Consider the following 20,653-nt stretch of genomic DNA (forward strand, 5'->3'; position numbering starts at 1 on the left):
AGGGAAATGATGGGAAAGTGAGTGCAAAAAAAAATAAAAGTTGTTTCAAGGTGAGAGGAAGGGCAATAAGACACTGATGACCAGAAGTCCTATAGGCAATCTACAGGAATAGGGTTAGAGACGATGGCGGCTAAAAACAGTATCACTATTTCATCAGGCAGAGCTTTTGGACCGTTTTTGGTAATGCCATTGATTCTTCTGGAACCACTTTTAAGGGTCAGCCACTTTTTCATTCTAAGGTCATCCATTTAAGCCTCTTAAAATGGTCTCAAAAGATAGACAGGTACGGCCCAAATCTGCCTTAACACAGTCACCACACGTCGAGCAAATGGAAATCCGAGGCAAGGGCCTCTGAGAGACTGTCCCAACCCCTGTTATAATACATACTCCTCTCTAGCTTACGCATTAAACCTAATCAAACCACGTCGATTATGGAGCTCCTTTGAGGTGGATGGTGTGTGCAACACGTCACGTGTTTTGGGAGTGGGTTTGGGGCTGCTAGGGGTGGGGGCAGTTAAGGAGCGATCCCTCAATTTAACTGAAAAAGAGTAACTTAAACTGAAACATCCCAGTCTCCAAAAGCCTCCGCTGCCTTTGAGACGATGGTGCCCTCTGTTTGCATTTCAAGGGTCAAGATGAAGAACTGGCCGTGAAGACTCCCGCCCAGGGCTGCCCTCCCAGGCCCAGGCCCAGCCCAAGTATCAATTAAGGCTCTTGATTCCAGTCACTGTAAAATCACCAGGAACCTTCCCTGCAGCTCTGTGCTCCCTCCCACATCTTCAAGAAAAACAGGGTCTGTTCTGGGGCTCGCAGTACAGAGCCGGCTGGCCGGGCTCCAGCCACCCTGTGGATCCTGGCTGTGTCCCGCCTGGGGACGGCGCACCCCACGCTCCGACTCAGCACGAAGGCCACTTGTTTCCCGTGAGTGCCCAGAACAGTGGCTTCCCCAGTGAGTCCAGTCGGGGACCGTGGTCTTGATGGATGGGTGGTGGCAAGGGCTCACTGTGACCCCACAATTAGCAAGGTGGGATCAAGTCACTATGTTCCAGCAGTCACCAGCCAGGCAGGATGGGGCACTGTGGAGGACACTGTGGGGGGCACCATGGGATCTGGCCTCTGGACAGCTGGGTGGGGGCTGGGCAGGTCCCTCCATCTCTGCCCCGGCCTCTCCATGTGGGACCTGTGGCTGTCACAGGAGTCCAGGACCTGAGGAACCTGAGCGGGTTTTGGGGGAGGGGAGGTAGCACCCCTAGGAGGCGTTTGGCAATGTGTGGGGACATGGTTCAGTGGGCTCGACTGGGTAGGGGCTGGGGGCCAGAGATGGTGACCTTCTTGCAAAGTGAAGGAAGACCCCAAAGCCACTAGCACCTGCTGAGATGCACTGCAAGTCAATCCCACGTACGCCGGCTGCTACAACCACTCCTGGACCACAACAGCACTAGAGCCACAACCAATTTGGAAGGTAGGAAGTACCAAGAGTTACAAGAGGAAGAAAACTAAAAGATTAGAGGGAGGTAAGCAGATGTGGCTCAACTGATAAGAGTGTCTGCCCACCACCTGGGAGGTCCAGGATTCAAACCCAGGGCCTCCTGGCCTGTGTGGTGAGCTGGCCCACATGTAGTGCTGATGCATGCAAGGAGGGCCCTGCCACACAGGGGTGCCCCCTGCATAAGGAGTGCACCCCACAAGGAGAGCTGCCCTACATGAAAAAAGCACAGCCTGCCCAGGAGTGGCGCCGCACACACGGAGAGCTGATGCAGCAAGGTGACACAACAAAACGAGGCACGGATTCCTGGTGACACAGAGAATGCAAGCAGACACAGAAGAGCATACAGTGAATGGACACAGAGAGCAGACAACAAGGGTGGGCAGGGGGAGGGTGGGGAGAGAGAAATAAATAACTTTTATTTAAAAAAAGATTGGAGAACAAGAGACTAGTTTTTGCATGGTGATCGTGAGGACAAGGGGCAGATTGGGGCTCAAAAGAACAAGAGAAGAGCTGGCAGGATTTACCGAGGGGTAAGGCAAATGGCTTTTCAAAGTGGGGTGCCCCCACCTCTGCTGACTTACCTGAGCCGTGGGAGGACGACCACGCGCCAACCTGCAGGCTGACCTCGGCTGGCAGGAACTCCACCAGGGGACGGATTGATTGCCTGCCTACGCCTGCCTGCCCCACCTCCTCTCCCCTCCACCCTCACGGCTTCCTCTCTACTGCCACCATCCTGGGGACAGCTCTCACTCATCAACTGTTGCAGCCACCTCCCAATTTGCCTCTGGCTTCTAGGACCCCCACTTTGCCACTTGCCTCCATGGGCAAGCACGTAATACCTCTCTGCACTCTGTTCACCTCTACAGTGACTCGCAGAGGACTGAGTGGATAATAGTGTCTCAAGGCAGCCCCACTTCGAGCCACTGGGATACCGAGGGCCACCTCCAGGGACCCAGCTATGAGCTGTCGCTAAGCCCACAGCAGCCCTGAGTTGTCCTCTGTGGCTTCAGAACTAAACCTGCCTTGACGCTGGTATTCTAGGGTCTTCTTGGATGTAGGACACCTGGGCCCCCCACTGCCCCCTACCACCACCCAGGCCTTGGGCCAGCCTGCGGGCCACTCATCACTCCCTGCTCATGCCCACGTATTCCCAGCGGATGCATTTGCTCCCACATCACCCCCACCGACACCTGAGCCATCCCTCCAGGCCCAGCCTAAACGGGACTCCTCCAAGAGGACCTCCCAGGCCCCGCTGCACAGTGTCCCCCCAAAATTCACCTCCGCCAGGAACCTCAGAACATGACCTCATTTGGAAATAGGGTCTTCTCTGATAGAGTTAGGACGGGCCTTCAACCCAGTGACCGGTGTCCTGAGATGAAGAGGGAAGGACACACAGAGACACGGAGAAGAAAAGCATGTGAAGACGAGGCGCAGATCAGAGCTGCGCTGCCCCAAGCCAGGAGTGGCTGGGGCTGCCTGGAGCTGGAGGAGGCAAGGAAGGCTGCCCCCCAGACCTTCAGGGGGAGCAGGACTGTGCCTGCATCTGGGTTCCAGGCATCTACCCTCCAGAACCGTGACAGAATACATTCCTGGGGTTCTTCTTAGTTTCACCTTTTTTAGGTGGTACTGGTGCTTGAACCTGGTACCCCATACATGTGAAGCAGGCACTCAACTACTGAGCTAGACCCGCTCTGAAAATTCCTGTTGTTTTTTGTTGTCGCTGTTTTTTTGCAGTACCGGGAGCCAGGGACTGAACCCGGAACCTCATATGTAGGAAGCCGGTGCTCAACCACTGAGCCTCACTGTCTCCCTCCTGTTGTTGCTTTGTTTATTCCTATCTGGGTGTGTCAACATCTTTTTGGGGTGTTGCAGGGGCCCGCACCTCACTGTGCAGGTCCGGGATGCATTTTTTCCTTTGTTTTGACCAGGAGGTCCCGGGGATCAAACCTGGGTCCTCCGTATGGGTAACGGGAGCTCAATTGCTTGAGCCACAGCCGCTTCCCCCTCCTGTTGTTTTAAGCTCCCAGTGTGTGTACTGTGCTATGGGAGCCTGGGAAACCAATACACTGTCCTACCTGGAAGTTACCTGTCCCACTGCCACCCTGCCTGAACATCCCCCTAGGGCTCTGAGTTCCACCAGGCCGGTGCTCACCTCCTGACCATGGGCCACTTCGCGAGGCCCCGCGCTTGGTTTCAGGCTCTGCTGTCACCGTCCTCACATTAATTTATGAGCAAGGAGCTCTGCATTCTCATTTGGCACTGGGCCTGTGCGGGCAGCGGCGGGCCTCCGGGAGGGTCGGCGCGGTTGGCTGGGCGGGCTCTCCGGACAGGGGCTGCCTCGTGGTCGAAGGAGAGGAGGGGGTTTGGCACGAAGCCGTTGGGCCCTCGCTCTCTCCGCTCAGGCACGGGAGACGCGCGGTGCAAGCAAGAACACCACGGAGACAAGGTCTAGGCACAAGTCTACTTTATTGTTGAAGGGGACATGGTTTTATAGGGTCTAGGGATAAGTAAAGGGACTTGATTGGTGCCGGCGGGTGCTGTTGCTTGCGTAGGCAGTTACTGGACAGTAAGCTGGCTAAGAGGTTAGAAGCAAGGGAGGGGAAGGGGAAAGTGTGGGCTGTCTAGATAATGGCTAGGCAGAAGACGGAGAAGGGGAGAAGGAGGGGCAGTGCCGGCTGCCAATACTGGGTGGGAAGGAGACAGGGACAGGCCTGCAGATTAGGTAGGTGGTCCTCTGTCACCTTGTCAAGGACAAGGGATTTATCTCTCCATCCCCCAGTATGAAGTAGTGTTTGGTAGAGACCCAATGAGGGACGAAACAAGGCCTAACTCCACATCTCTGCTCTGGGTGGACAGTTAACATCCCTGCCACCACAGCCCACGTACATGCCAACGGGCTCACCTCTCCTTCACACACCCATAAAGGGAAGCAATTCACCTCAGCTCTTTCCTCACTGCACATGACCCCACAGGACACCATGAAAACTGTCCTTGGATTTTAAAAGGCAGCACAGGGGGCGTAGATGTGGCTCAAGCCATTGGGCACCCACCTCCCACATGGGAGACCCCAGCTTCAGTTCACGGTGCCTCCTCAAGACAAGCAGATGCCACAAGCGCTGGAACCAGCAGATGCTGCAAAGAGCAGATGCCACAACCGCCACAACCAGCAGATGCCATAATGGGAAGGCACTGCAATGAGCAGACACTGCAACGAGCAGACACAGCAAGCAGACAATGAGCAGACAGATGAGGGAGCCACCCCGGGGGGCAGGGGTAAATAAATCTTTTTAAAAAGGCAGCGTTGGGGATTGGAACCTGTGCCCTCTGTTCAAGTCCTAATCCCCAGTTCTGTGGGTCGGAACTCATTTGCCAATGGGATTTTTGAAGCTCCTATATGTGGCCGCCGCTACGGCGCTGCAGGCGGGTCACTGCAGGCGAGTCGCTGCCAGGGATCAGGCCTACGCCACGGCCGGACCGGGGCGGCAGCGGGCGGCTCAAGGCTTGGTGGGGACGCGCGGTTCGATGGAAGAAAAACCACGGAGACGAGGTCTATGCCCAGGTCTGATTTTATTCGGGAAGTACATGAGGTTTTATAGTGTCATGGAGGCGGGGAGGTTGTGGGAGGGGCATGTCCGCGGGGCAGCTGAGGATTGGCTGCAGAGGCAAGGGCGGACCTGCGGTTTATGACGTAAGCCATTGATGGCAGAGGGGGGTTGTTTCCGAGGTTGTGCCGGGGCGGATCCGGGATGAGGGCGATTGGAATGAGGCGGAGAGAACAGCGATCGGCTGGGAGGGGGAAGATAACAGTGGCTGGGAGGAGGGGCAGAGGGAGGCAGCAGCACAAACTGCTGCTGAGAAGGGCCATAATACAGAGAGGTTACGAGGAACAGGCGGGCAAAGTATAAGGAAGCGAAAGGCAGGGTGGGAGCAGGGGACAATTGCTCCCTCTTTCGAAAATAAGAACGCACAGGTTTTGTGGGATTGACATTTTGTGGGGAGGAAAGATGAGGGGGGTGAGAGGAGGGGAAATAGGAGAGAAAGGAATGAGGAGGGGCTACCGGCAGGGGACGTGGGGGCACGAGGGGGGCGTGAGCAGGGGGGGGGCGGCTGAAATGCCCGATTCCCCATGCGGAGGGCAGAGAACCCGTACCCGCAGCTCGAGGCGACCATGATGGGCCCTATCGATGGCCGCCTCCTGCCACCTCCGTGAGCCACACCTGGGCGTGCCGGGCCTCCTCGGGAAGGGGATGGCTTTGGGAGAGGACTAGGACAGCTGTGGAAAGGTTGGTGACAAACTGCAAGGCGTCGAGGGGAATAGGGATGGAGACATTTGGCAATGATGAGGAGACAGGAAGGGCGAGGGGGTCGCAGCTTTCTGGGAGGAAGTCGCAGTTGGGGGAGTACATGGTGGGGAAGGTGGGGGAGTGAGGGGAGAGAAAGAGGAAACCAGGCGGTTGAAGAAGGGCGGCCCAAAGGGGTGTGGCCTGGGCTGAGGAGGCTAAGGAGAGCATAATGATGAGAAGGTGTAGGGGGGGTGGTAGGAGGGCGCGGGGCAGGGGAGGCGTGAGCACGATGGAGAAGCTGGAGAATTTGCTGCTCGATGGAGGCATCTTCGAGGGAGAGACGGCTCAAGCGGCGGACAAGAAGACGACGTCGACGTCGCTCGCGGCGGAAGAGAGCTGGCGTGGTCCCTGCGGGTGATGGCGCAGGAGGGGCAGACTCAGGCGGGCTCGACTGGGCAACTGGAGGCGTCATCTGCAATGACAAGAGGAGAAAAACCTCACGGGGGGGTGAGGTGCGGAGAGGGGCCATCATTACGGCAGGGGGGAATCATCAGGGGGAAGGGGGTCGGGAGGTGGAAGGTCGGCAGGGCCGTGCGGGGTGCCTTTCCCGCATCGCGGTCAAGGAGTGGAGGGCACGCGGGGAGCGGGGGCTGCTGATGGAGGCTCCATGCCCCGAGGGGCCGGGCGCGGCGGTGCCGGGAGGTTAGGGCACTCCCATGCGAAGTGGCCTAGCTCGCCACAACGGAAACATGTATTGGTGGTTTGGACGGCGGCAACAAGGGCGGCAGCGAGGGCGGTGGTTTGGCCGGAGACTCCGGAGCAAGCAAGGACCCAGTCTTGGAGGGGCCTGTCACGAAGGGGACAGATGATGGCCTTGCAGGCTGCATTAGCTCCCTCTTGTAGGAGATCTTTGACGAAAGACTCCTTAGCAGCGGCGCCGGTGACGCGCCTTTCGGCTGCGGCTTGCACACGTGCGACGAACTCATTGAAGGGCTCGTCAGGCTTTTGGAAGAGTTTGGCGAGGGGCTCAGGGGCAGCTGCGGTGCCAGAGCGGAAGGCTTTGAAGACACAATCGCGAAGCTGGATGAAAAATCTGGGAGGAGTAGCTGTGTAAGCGCTGGGATCGCCGTAGGGGCCGAGGCCGAGGAAGGCGTTTGCAGGGTAATGCACACCCTGACGCATGTTGTCAGCAATCTGATTGTCGATCAGGACACCGAGATGGGCTCGCCAGTCAATGAATTGCCCGGGGGAGAGAACCGCTCGGGCTAGGGAGATCCAGTCGTAGGGAATGCAGCGAGGGATGGCCATACGCTCGAGAAGGTCTTGGGCATGAGGGCTGGCAAGGCCATCCTCTTTTATCGCGTTGCGGAGCATTTGGATGTCTTTGGGAGAGAAGGGGACCCATGCTTGTGGGCTCTGCGGAGTGCGAGCAGGATTGAGGGGGAACATCTGAGCCAGAGGCGGAGTGGTGGGGGTGAGAAAGGCGGTGTCGTACGCTGGCGGAGGAGGATTCACGACGGTCCCGCTATTGCTGGAGCAGGCGGGAGGTGAAGCGGGCCATGGAGGTGAGGCATTGGCGGTGCCACCGGGCGCCGGCCAGGAGGGCGCGGCGGCAACGGTGTTTCTGATTGGCCAAGATGGCGGCACGGTGACGTCACGCCTGACATCACTTCTGGCCTCGGGCCAAGATGGAGGGGTGGCCACGTCACTACCGGGCACAGGCCAAGATGGCACCGGAGGCTCTGCCGGTTTAGCCGAAGATGGCGATCGGCAGGCATCCGGGACGGGACCGGATGGCGACGAGACAGGAAGAGGTGGGTAAAGGCGGGAAGAGGGCGCCGAGGAAGAAGAAGGAGGAGGTGCGCCATGTTGGCATTGTTTGCAGGACGCGGTGGGGGGGGGAGAAGGCGGGGGGTCGCCATGTTGGTTGGGGTCCGGGTCGGAGGCTGTGGGGGGATCCAGTTCAAGCGCGGCCTCTAGCTGGGCGGACAGAGAACGAGTATCGTCGTCTCCATCAGGATCGCAGGTGAGAGGGTGGCTAGGCTCACAGGCGAGAGCAGAGGCAGGGGAGGGCACACCTTGGAGACAGGCGCGGATAGCGACGAGGGTCGGGATAAGGCTGGGGGGAAACTGCTTGCGATCGTGCTCCATAGCGGACGTCACCCGCTGAATTAGACGTTCATAGGTCTCTGGGCTCCAGAGAGCACAGGTGGCGAGCCAAGGGTTAAAGGGTAGGAGAAGGTCCCAGTACCGCTGTAGCTGATGGAGAGAGACCTTCACGTGGTGAGTTTCTAAAAGGGCTGCGAGTAAACGTACTTGAGGGACTTGGCGGGACGAGAGAGAAGCTCCCATTGTGACGGAGGGTTCAGGAGGGGGTAGACTCACTGTCGCTGAGGGCCGGGTTAGGTTCACGGATGGGCTGGGACAGCGAAGAGGAAGGGAACAGCGCCGGAGAGTCCCTACCTTGAGCGGCGGCACGGGAGGACAGCGATGGGTCCCGTGCGGGAGATCGAGCGGCTGGCCGGCCAAACAGGAACGCGAAGATGTCGCTCCACCGCATACAGAAGGGAGCGGTGGTCCCTGTGCGGTGGTCCCTGTTCGGGTGCCACCTGTGGCCGCCGCTACGGCGCTGCAGGCAGGTCACTGCAGGCGAGTCGCTGCCGGGGATCGGGCCTACACCATGGCCGGACCGGGGCGGCAGCGGGCGGCTCAAGGCTTGGTGGGGACGCGCGGTTTGATGGAAGAAAAACCACGGAGACGAGGTCTATGAGCAGGTCTGATTTTATTCGGGAAGTACATGAGGTTTTATAGTGTCATGGAGGCGGGGAGGTTGTGGGAGGGGCATGTCCGCGGGGCAGCTGAGGATTGGCTGCAGAGGCAAGGGCGGACCTGCGGTTTATGACGTAAGCCATTGATGGCAGAGGGGGGTTGTTTCCGAGGTTGTGCCGGGGCGGATCCGGGATGAGGGCGATTGGAATGAGGCGGGGAGAACAGCGATCGGCTGGGAGGGGGAAGATAACAGTGGCTGGGAGGAGGGGCGGAGGGAGGCAGCAGCACAAACTGCTGCTGAGAAGGGCCATAATACAGAGAGGTTACGAGGAACAGGCGGGCAAAGTATAAGGAAGCGAAAGGCAGGGTGGGAGCAGGGGACACCTATATTAAGTCAGGGAAGGGGATGTGGCTCAATCGATTGGGCTCCCGTCTACCATATGTGAAGGCAAGCTGGCCCCATGCCTGCGGAGAGCTGATGGCCCACACCCGCAGAATGGGTGGGGCAGACCTTGTGCCTTCAGGGGCCACCTGCAGCCCCCAGCTTCACGTCCTGCAGTGGCCCAGGGCCGTGGGGAGGGGTCCTCCTTCAGCAGACACTCGCCAAGGCCCAAACCAGGCAACGCTGAGGCCCCAGGGGTAGTCAGAACATGGGGAGAGGCCAAGGTCAGAGGTCAGGCCTGGGGAGGGTGGGGAGGGCCCTGCAGAGGAGGTGACAGCTGAACCTTGTTGCCAAGTGGAGTGGAGGCTGGAGGCCAGCACCCAGGGAAAGGTCCACCAATGGGTGCAGGTGTCCTGAGCCCAGCCCACCATGCCAAGGGAACTGCAGCCTCCGCTCCCAAGTTGGGTGACCTTCCTGTGACCTTCTCTCTCTTCTCTGACCTAGAGGGGAGGTGCCTCACCTTCGCCCCAGTGAGATCTCCATGCATGCCGGTGGTCTGTGACCCAGCCCTGTGCGCCCCACCCTGCTGTGAGGGGGTCCCTGTTGCTGTGTGCCTGCAGTACTGCTGTCCCTCCACTGCATACCCCCATCCCTGCTCCCAGGCACTGGCCGACTGCCCTCCACGAGCCCTGCCTGCAAAGCGCTAAGGCTAAAGCACCAAAGGGCCAGGATTGTTGACTTGCTGAGGTGGACACATAGTTTTGGATTTACAGTCAAAAAGATGTTGGCATTTGTTGCTGATGATTAAAAGAGTTTATTACATGGTGAGTTTCTGTCCTCTCCGAGATGCATGTACACTCCACCTGCTAGAATAAGGCACCCCGGGGCCCCGTGGGGGATGACATGGATTGTGCCTCTCACAGCACCTCATCTTCATCCATCTGCCAAATTCCGCTCCATGAAAAAGCCCAAAGAGCCTGTTTCATGTGAATCCAGTCCTGTGTCTCCCTCCCTAACTTCATGCAAAGAGAAGCCTTTGAATTTCTCCTCTCCTTTCTCCATGTTCCTGGTTTCCCACTTTGGAGTCCCACATTCTGAACGTGTCATAGAAGGTGGTGAGGAGCCCCCAGGGTCACTAGCTGGAAGCACGACTTCTCCGTCCAGGTGTCCCAAACTGTGCCCAAGCCCAGAAGGATTCCACTGAACCGTGTCCTCTCCACTAGAGAAGAAAAACAATTCCCCATCTGGTTCCATCTGCCCCTGTTGGAGAATCCACACCCAAGAAGGCTGAGTTTTAGTGAGCAGCGTCCTCCCACCAGGCGCAGCCCACGGTCCCTCTGTGTCTGTGAAATCACCAGGCCCATGGGCCCCTGGAACCTGGCGTGGGGCCCCTGAGCACCTCAGGAGGGTCTGCAAGGGCAGCTGTGACTGAGGGCACCCAGGCATTCACTTCATTAGGGAACTAGGCTGCTCTCCACCTCAATCCCGTCTTCCTGAATGCTACATTTCTGCCTTTCAATTGAGTGCACTGCAAGAATGGGGGGAAAGATGGCAGGTTTTGGAGTTTAATATCGATTGAGTTAGATGGTTAGTGAGGGAAATAACCATAATTTCTCCCATGTTTAAAAAAATTTCTCTGGAGGGGCCCGTTTCTGCGTATGCAGGTTGTGTGTGCAGGCTTACCCTGGGACAAATAACCATTGGCCTTCAAAGCCTTCCTGTCTGGCGTTGCTGCTGCTTCAGGGAGCCCCCTCTCCCCCTCCCTGCCCATCACCCTCCTGTGCAGCCGAGTCCCCCGTCTGTCCAGCCAGCCACCAGGACGGGCTTGGGGAGAGCGTTTCCCACTCGCCTCCCAGGCCGTCTGTGTGCCAGCAAATCCTCTCCCAAGCTGGTGGTAAGAAGGTTGTTCCTGTGACAAAATGCCGCATAAGGTGAGGCCGAGCAATGGGCCAACTCAGAGCCAGGAGCGAGGGAGAGGGGCTTAAAGCCCTGGGGAGGGGCTCGGCAGTTGTGTGTGTGTTTTTTTAATATAATAAAATTTATTTTTAAAGAGCTTTTAGATTACAGAAATGTTACATCGAAATTATGAGGAATTCCCCGTACCCTCCTCACTCTCCCACATCATCCCCTATTTTTCAAATGTAGCAGTACATTTTATTATGATGTATCTGTAAAATCTGCTCATTAAAAAAAAAATGCACATTTAAAAAAATGACTCATTGTGGTAAGGACTAACCTACCTAAGTGATAATCTAAAAAATAAACCATCATTGTGACATTTATCAGTACTTCACACATCCGACAAATACTGCAGGTTCACAGGGTGGGTCCCATTTAGTGCATCTGCCTGTCTGCACACACAACGGCTCCTGAAAGACTGACTCAAGGTGATCACTGGTTTTGCCTAATGTGGAAAGTATGCAGGGCAGAGAAAATGGGTGGAGAAGCAGGGCAGACAGATCATGGGGAAGAAATAAGCCACAGCCACCAGGGTAAAATGTGGTGAAGATATAAAAGCTGCCTGGCACACAGGAGGAAGAGCTGGAGAGTTTCTCTTTAGGATGGGAAGCTGGGACACAAAAAAGAAATTTGTGCATGCCAGAGAATTTTTGAAAGCTCCTACACATGTCCAGGGCAAGATGCATGTGTAGAAAGACCACAGAGGAACCTAATTCTTTAATATGGGCTGGTTTATGAGAGCTCAGTACAAATAGGCCTACATGTAGAAGGAGACCCTCAACACAGAGTTGATCCACATTACAGCCTTCAACGATCACTAAACAAACATTACAGAACACTGGGAAGTGGTAGAATCTGACTTTAAACATTAACACATGAAAATATCCAATGTTTAGACTTCAGCAAAAATATCACAAGTCATACAAAGAAACAGGATATGATGGCTCATTCAAATGAACAAAATAAAATGAATAAACTACCCCTGAGAAAGGTCAGACACTGGAATTCCTAATCAAAGACAGTAAGTCAACTTTCCTAAATAAGTTCAGTGAGATGAAATATGGACAACGAACTAAAATAAATCAGAAAAATTATACATGAGCAAAAGGAAGAATTAGAAATCTAAAAGAGGATCAAAACAAATTATGAAGATAAAGGGTATAGTAACTGAAATAACTCACTAGAGGGGTTCAACAACAGATCTGAACAGGCAAAAGAAAGAATCAGCAACCTTGAAAATAAGACAAGAGATTATTCAGGCTGGTGAGGAAAAATGAAAAACAATGAAAAAAAAAGTAAACAGAGCCTAAGAAAGCTGTGGGACACAATGAGCCATATCAACATATCATAGTTCCAGAGTAGAAGAAAAAGAGACAGAATATTTGAAAGAATAAAGGATGGAAATTTCCCAAATTTGGTGAAAGGTGTGAATATAACATCCAAGAAGCTCAACAAAGTTTAAATAGGATAAATTCAAAGATATCCACATTGAGATGCATTATAGTCAAACTGTCAAAGGGCAAAGACAAAGAGTCTCCTAAACGCAGCAAGAGAGAAGTCACTAGTTACATACATGGGATCCTCATTAAAATTAATTGCTGATTTCTAATCAGAACCCATGGAGGTGAAAACGCAGTGACGGGACATATTTAAAGTGCTGAAAGAGAAAAATTGTCAACCAAGAACTCTATATCTGGCAAAACTGTCCTTCAAAAAGGAAGGAGAAACCAAGGCATCCACAGAAACCCAAAAATAGAGGGAGATTGTTACCACTCTAACTTCCCTACAAGATATACTAAAGTGAGTCCTCCAGGAGGAAAGGACAGGACACAAGACAGCAACTTGAAGTCATATGAAGAAAGGAAGAGTTATTGTAATGTTGGTTTGTAACTCTAATTTTTTTTTATTTTTTTACATGACTTAAAATATAAAAGCATAAAAGAATAATTCTATGTTATTGAGCACATACTATATAAAGATGCAATTTGTGGAGAAAAAAAACACTATGCGAGGGTTTGGAGGAGTATTAAGAGCAGAGATTGTGTATTCTATTGAAGGCAAATTATTAGTATCAATTCTATCTAGATTGTTATATATTAAGGATGCTAAATGTAAACCTCATGAGAACCACAAAGAAAATATCTTTAAAATATCCAGAAAAGGAAATGAGAAGAGAATCATATCATTTCACTACAAAAGATTAATTAAAACAAAAGAAGGAGATGGAGGAAATGTAGGGTACAAAAGGCATCAGATTTACACACACACACAAAGCAAAATGGCCATAGTCAATCCTGCCATATCAGTAATTACATTGGATGTAAATGGATTACACTAGCCAACTAAAAGGCAGAGATTGACAAAATGGGTAAAAAGCATGACCAGCTATATGCATTTACAAAATGACTCACCTTAAACCCAAGGGTGAAAGGAAAGAAAAATATTCCAAGTGAATAATAGCAGACAAAATGGACTTTAAGTCAAAAAGAGTTATAAGAAATAACTTCACTATATATTAATAAAAGGGTCAATATATCAAGAAAATATAATGATTACAAATAACTATGCAGCTAATAACAGAGCCCAAAAAAATTTAAAACAAATACTGAAAGAATTGAAAGGAGAAACAGGCAGTTCTACAGTAGTAGTTGATGGCTTCAGTACATGACTTTCAATAATCAACAGAACATCTAGGCAGAACTTCAAAATAGAAAGAGGACTTGAAAAATATTATAAACCAATGGGACCCAGGAGACACGTGCAAAATTATCCACCCAAGAACAGCAGAACACATATTCTTCTCTAGTTGACTCAGATCACTCTTTAGGACAGAATATATGTTAGGTCACAATAAATAATAATTTTGAAATAATTGAAATCATGAAAAGTTTCTTTTTTGACCACAGTGGAATGAAGCTAGAAACCATGAACAAAAGGGATTTTGGAAAATCCACAGATAATTTGGAAATTAACACACCTTTAAACACAAAATCAATCAAAAGAGAAATTACAAGAGAAATCATAAAATTCTTAGAAAATGATAAAAATGAAAATGCAACATACTAAAATTTATGGGTACAGCAAAAACAAAGATCAGGGTGAAAACTATAGCTGTAAATGTGTACATTAGAAAAAAGAAAGATCTCAAATCCAAAACCTAATTTCAGATCTTGAGGAACTAGAATAAGAAGACCAACTAAATCTGAAGTTAGCAAAAGTAAGCAAATAATAAGTATTAAAGCAGACATGAATGAAATATAGAGCAGAAAACCAATCAAGAGAATCAACAAAATCAAAAGTTGTTCTATGGAAAAATAAAATTTATAAACATTTGAGGAAAGACACACAAAAGACAAAATTGGAAATGAAACAGGATGTATTTCTACTGATCTTGTAGAAGTTAGGATTACAAAAGACAGCTATTGTATTATTAGTCAGCCAAGGGGTGCTGGTGCAAAAAGCAGAAATGGGTTGGTTTTTATAAAGGGCATTTATTTGGGGTAGGAGCTTACAGATACCAGGCCATAAAGCATAAGTTACTTCCCTCACCAAGTTTATTTTCACATGTTGGAGCAGGATGGCTGCTGACATTTGCGAGGGTTCAGGCTTCTCAGATCCTCCCTTCCAGGGTCTTGCTTCTTCCTGGGCTCAGGGTTCCTCTCTTCCTGGGGCTTGCTTCTGTTTCCTCTGTGTGCTTACTTCCCAGGGCTCCACCTTAAGGCTTCAGCATCAAACTCCAGCATCAAAACTCCAACATAAAAAACCCTCAGTTCTGTCCTTTGCCATGCCTTTTATTTGTGAAGCCCACCCACCAAGAGATGGGGACTGAATGCACTAGTGATATGGCCCAATCAAAGCCCTAATCATAACTTAATCATACCCAGGTACAGACCAGATTACAAACATAATCCAATATCTATTTTTGGAATTCATAACCATATCAAACTGCTACACTCCACCCTCTGAATTCCAAAAAAAAAAAAAATTACAATATTCAAAAAAACCTTAAATCAGTAACTATGCAAGTACTAAATCATATCACAATCAATGTAAAGAAATATAGTTTGTCTTGGGGCCAAGTCCTGTCTACTACAGACTTCTGAAACTTACAAAACAATTCATCTTCTTCCAATACACAAATGTACAAAGGATAAACATTTTCATCACAATATGGAGAAATTGGGAGGGAAACATGAGTCATGAGTCCTCTACAGTTCAGTAAACCTACAAGGCATCCTCCATTCCATTTCAGACTGAGAGTCATTCTTAAGATGATGGTTTCTTCTTCTTAGGGCCATATGGGAACCCACCCTGTCCACCTGCTTGTCCAATGACTATTTTCTTGGTTCCACCTCATCAAGGATCTGGGTGTCAACCAAGCTCCAGACCTCTCCCTCCAAGAGTGTTGGGTGGTTGCCACACCTCATCCAATCTTTAGGTTAGAGTCTTAATCCCTCTAGTACAGTGATGTGAAGACAACATTCCCTCTAACCTTTGGCATACAGGCTCAACCCTCGCAGAGCAATGAGTTGACCACCTGACCTTCCCTAACCTTTGGGGGACAGGTCCAACCCTCTCAGACCTGTGAGGTGCTGATCTTAACCACCATAATCCTTGGGGAATGTGCTCCATCCTCTCTGTACCCTGAGGCAGCAAAACTCTCCCAGAACACTGGGTGGGAACATCTATCCTCTTCAGCTGCTGGGGCTAACTCACCCTCTCTGTACACATGGGTGGGGTTCCTCTCTTGGCCCAAGGTGATGTCCTAATTCCAGATCTCAGCTTCCATGATGTTCCTCTTAAAGCTGTTTCTCCTTCAATCTCTCCTTTCCATGTCCTTTTGATTCCAGACTGACAGTGGTTTTGTTCATACAGCTCTCCCAAAAACCTTGTTGGTTTAGCATGCAGGAAGCAGGGGTCAAAGCCATTAGACACTAAGACTTTCTACAAGTCTTTCAAGATAACAGCAACTTCAATCCTGATTTACAAGTCCCAGGTTTAGTTAAGTCCTCCAATGGGGCACTTTCATCTGGGACCTTGATTTCCAGAGACTTGGAATTTCCAGAATCAGTTTCTGTTTTCTTTGTACCTGACAGTTCAGTCCTCAGCATATCTCTCTCATCTAGCATTTTGCTGTAAGCTGCAAGCATAAGCCAAGGTGCATTCTCCTGGTTTACTTTGGACGTTTCTTCAGCTAAATACCCAGGCTCACCATTTTCAAATTCTGCCTTCCTTAAAACACCAGGAGTTAATCTTGCTAAGTTCTCTGCAACTTTAAAACATGAATCGCCTTTCCCCCAGTTTCCAATAATAGTTTCATCATTTACTTCTAAGGCATCATAAAGTCTCTCTAGCATCCACATTGCTTTCAACAGTCTCTTCAAAGCATTGTAGGTCTTTTTTTCCAAGCATCTCACAATTCCTCCAAAAAATACCCCTTACTCATTTATAAAGCCATTCCAGCATTTAAGTAATTGCAAAAGCATTTCCCCACTCCTCGGTACCAAATTCTGTATTAGTCAGCCAAAGGGGTGTCAGAAATGGGTTGGTTTATACAGGGTATTTATTTGGGGAGGACCTTACAAATACTAGGCCATAAAGCATAAGTTACTTCCCTCACCAAAGTCTATTTTCACATGTTGGAGCAAGATGGCTGCTGACATCTGTAAGGGTTCAGGTTTCTTGGATTCCTCCCTTCCAGGATCTTGCTTCTTCCTTGGCTCCAGGTTCATATCTTCCTGGGGCTTTCTTCTGTTTTCTCTGTGAGTTTAATTCAAGGGGCTCCAGCTTAAGGCTTCAGTATCAAACTCCAACATCAAAATTCCAACATAAAAAACCCTCAACTCTGTCCTTTGCCATGCCTTTTATCTCAATGCCCTTATGATGCGGCCCAATCAAAACCCTAATCATAACGTAACCACACCGAGGTGCAGACCAGATTACAAATCCAATAATCTATTTTCAGAATTCAAATCATATCAAACTGCTACAGCTATGAACAATTATGCACCAACAAATCTGATAACCTAGATGAAAAGGTCAAATCTAGAAACACACAGTATACCTAAATGGACTCAAGAAAAAAAAAAATAGAAGAACTTTTCAGACTTATAACAAGAGAGTGAATCAATAATCAAAAATCTCCGACAAAAGAAAAGTCCAGAACCAGGTGCCTTTATTGGTGATTCGACCAAACACTCAAAAGAAGAATTAACCCAAACTTTCTCAATCTCTTCCAAATTCGAAGAGGAGGGATCTCTTCCTAGGTCATTTTGTGACTACCGTTATTCTCATATGAAAACCAGAGAAAGATATGACAAGAAAAGAAAACTAGGGGACTGGGTGTAGCTCAGTGGTTTGAGTGCATGCTTCCCATGTATGAGGTCTTAGGCTCAATCCCTGGCAAAGAAAGAAAGAAGGAAGGAAGGAAGGAAGGAAGGAAGGAAGGGAGGGAGGGAGGGAGGAAGGAAGGAAGGAAGGAAGGAAGGAAGGAAGGAAGGAAGGAAGGAAGGAAGGAAGGAAGGAAGGAAGGAAGGAAGGAAAAAGAAAATTGCAGGCTAATTTTCCTTATGTAGATGCAAAAACCAAAACAAAATGAATCCATTCAGAGATGTATTCACCAAATGCAATGAATGTCTCATGATGATGGAGGAGATTGTTGTTATGGGGGGAGGAGTGGGATGAGGGGGATGGGGGTATATGGGGACCTCATATTTTTAAAATGTAATATTAAAAAAATAAAGACAAAAAATGAATCCAATAGCATATTAAAATAATTATGCACCACGACCAACTAGGATTTATCCCAGAAATACAAGGCTAATTCAACAGAAAACAATCAAACAAATTCACCGCATTAATAGAATGAAGGAAAAAAAATATATACAGTCATCTCAATTGACACAGTAAAGACATTTGAAAATATCCAGCACCTGTTTGTGATGAAGACATTTAGAAAAAAATAAGAGAGGGGAACTTCCTTGGCATTCTAAAGGGCATTTATGAAAATGCCATAGCTAATATCTTACTCAATGATGAAAGACAGAAAGCTTTCCCTCTGAGATCAGGACTAAGATAATGGTTTCTGCATTCATTACTGTTCTTCAACATTGTACTGGAAGTTCTAGCCAGAGCAATTAGACAAGAATAAGAAATAAAAGTCATCCAATTTGAAAAGGAAGAAGTAAAACTCTGTTCAAGATGACAGGATCCTTTGTATAGACAATCCCAAAGAATTCACAAGAAAATAGAGTAAAAAACAAATTCAACAGCCTTGCAGGGTACAAGATTAACATGCACTGGGGACCCCTTCTCCTCTGCCTGGGAGAAAGGGAGCCTCCCAACCTGCTTCCCAATCCTACAAGGTAGGCACTGTTTTTCCTGCCATTTTGCAGAGGAGGAAAGTAAGGCTCAGAGCTGAAGGCCTTGTCTAAGGTGAAAGGGCTTCTGAGGAGTGGGAGTAATCAGATGGGGGAGCCCAGACCCTTCCCCTGACCCCTGGATCAGGGGCCTCTCAAGGACTGACTTTGGAAGAGGGAGTGGATTTATGGTTCTGGGGGCCTGGTGCAGAACTAGGGTCAAAAGTATGGAAAGCCATGAGTCCTCTAAGGTATCAGCTCCTTTCATCTTCACAATTGCCCTCCATCCCCTCAGGCCTTCCTTGCTGGTTGTCCTGCACCTAAAATGCTGCTCCCCAAGATGTCTGGATTTTGGATCTTCTCAACATTCAGATTCAGATGCTATTTCCTCCAGAAGCCTGCTTGAACCTGCTGCAACTAAAATGTCCCCTTCCTGCTTCACTGGGTGTCCTGCTGCCTCTAATTTACTAGGTTCTAGTCTTCTGGGTTGGGAGCTATACCATGATGATGACTCATCACACAGTAGGCACTCAATAAAGATGTGGCAGATGCTATAGGTTTGCCCCCCATGTCCCCTCAGCACCCCACTATGTACCCAAACCCCAAAACAAGACTTCCAGCTGCCAGCACCTGCAGTTCTCACCTGGGGCCTTTTCAAGTCACCTGAGCCTGCCCTGCCTGCACACTGGGCATGCTGGAAATGTCAGGGAGTCAGTGCCCCTTGCAGGGAGGCTCACGGGACACAGTAGCTGGTGGGCCACTGCCCCAGCCCTATCCACCACCTCTGCAGGGAAAACTCAGACAAGTGGTCTACACTGTCTCCTAAGAGCCCCTGGTCTCAGTCCTACCCACAGCAGTCATCTGCTGAGACCCGCTGCCTTGTGCTCTCTGCCTCCTCATCGCCATCCCCACCCCTCTTCCCGAGGTGCTTCCTGGGATCAGCCCCCAAACTACTTGCACTGAAAAAAGAAAACTATAGCAAGGGGGTTGCAATCACCTGGCAGCGTAGAGATGCTCTCTTTTCCTTGGCTGGCAGATACTTTGGGCCATCCATAACTGGTGCCTTGAGGCCTGGTGTGCCTCAGCTGGCTGTGCCCCGAGGCTCAGTGTGCCTCAGCTGGCTGTGCCCCGAGGCTCGGTGTGCCTCAGCTGGCTGTGCCCCAAGGCCCGGTGTGCCTCAGAGCTGGCTGTGCCCTGAGGCTCGGTGTGCCTCAGCTGGCTGTGCCCCAAGGCCCGGTGTGCCTCAGATCTGGCTGTGCCCTGAGGCTCAGTGTGCCTCAGCTGGCTGTTCCCCGAGGCTCGGTGTGCCTCAGCTGGCTGTGCCCCGAGGCTTGGTGTGCCTCAGCTGGCTGCTGCACTCCCCTGACCCTGTGTGAACCGAGCAGGCCCCTGCCCAGGCCTGGGGCTCTGGACTCTGGAGGAACAGGTCTGTCCCTCCTAAAGGCTCCATGCAGTCCCAACTGAAACCACCACATACTCCTACAGTGGAGGCTGAGAACGCTCTTAGACAGGGGCCCTGGAAGCAACCCACCTTCTAGCCCCTTCACCAGCCTACTTGAGGGTATGACTCTTGATAGAGGCAATGGTGTCGCAGGGTGGGAGATTGGGGTCTCAGCCCAGCTCTGCTGCTGGCTCCTTATGCAACCTTAGAAGAGGTGTTTTGTATCTCCAAGCTTTGGATTTTTCTTCTGTCAAATGAGTTAATACCACCAGCTATGACTCACTCGCAGGGCTCAATCCCCCAACAAATAATTACTGAGCATCTACTATGGGCTGGATATGGTTTTAGGTACTGAAGCTCTAGAGGCAAATTAAATGGGCAAGAGCCTTGCCTTGTGGAGCTAATACCCCAGGGAGGGGATGGGACCTAATAAGGAGAAGCACGTATGAAGGCTCTGAAAAATTACAACATGCCTTGCTGTGCCATGGATGGTGACACTATCTTGCCACACCGGCCACTCAAGGATTAGACCCACAGAGCAGACCCACTCAGAATAAATCACTGGCAATGGTTACCAGCAGAAACCATTCCAAATGCCTTGTATGTATTAACCCAGCAATCCCAAATACCTGTCCATGCTGAAATAGGCACTATAAAAACGCATATTCTGCAAAGAAGGAAACTGAGGCATAGAGCAGTTAAGATATCCTCTCAGAAGGACAACTCGAATGAGGCAGAGACAGGATTAGAATGCAGGTGATCTGAGGTTAGCCGCGTCCAGCCACTATCTTATCCTGCCTCCACCAAGACCAATCCAAGGGTCCTGCCCTTAGGGTGTCTCCCAGGCTGGCTGGAGGTGTTGAATGAACTACTTTGAATTCTACCACCACTATCCTGGGAGGTCGGGGGATGCGCCTCTGGGCCAGGAGGAAATGTCCCTGAATGGGGGAGGAGGCTCTTGTTCCTTCACTA

The 20,653-nt window shown here is 50.5% G+C and overlaps 1 protein-coding gene across 1 annotated transcript in view; it reads right to left on the bottom strand.

Annotated features, from left to right (window-relative positions):
• Positions 1-5,047: 5,047 nt before the first annotated feature.
• The window catches only part of LOC131278921 (calcium-activated potassium channel subunit alpha-1-like), a gene marked incomplete at its 5' end in the record, with an annotated part of 101,901 nt that continues 86,295 nt past the window's right edge, over positions 5,048-20,653 (bottom strand). The window contains one exon of the mRNA XM_058299558.1: positions 5,048-6,244. Coding sequence (XP_058155541.1) covers positions 6,241-6,244 — 4 coding nt within the window. The remainder of the gene's footprint in view (positions 6,245-20,653) is intronic.

Source organism: Dasypus novemcinctus, chromosome 6 (assembly GCF_030445035.2).
Source record: "Dasypus novemcinctus isolate mDasNov1 chromosome 6, mDasNov1.1.hap2, whole genome shotgun sequence".
Classification (NCBI taxonomy): domain Eukaryota; kingdom Metazoa; phylum Chordata; class Mammalia; order Cingulata; family Dasypodidae; genus Dasypus; species Dasypus novemcinctus.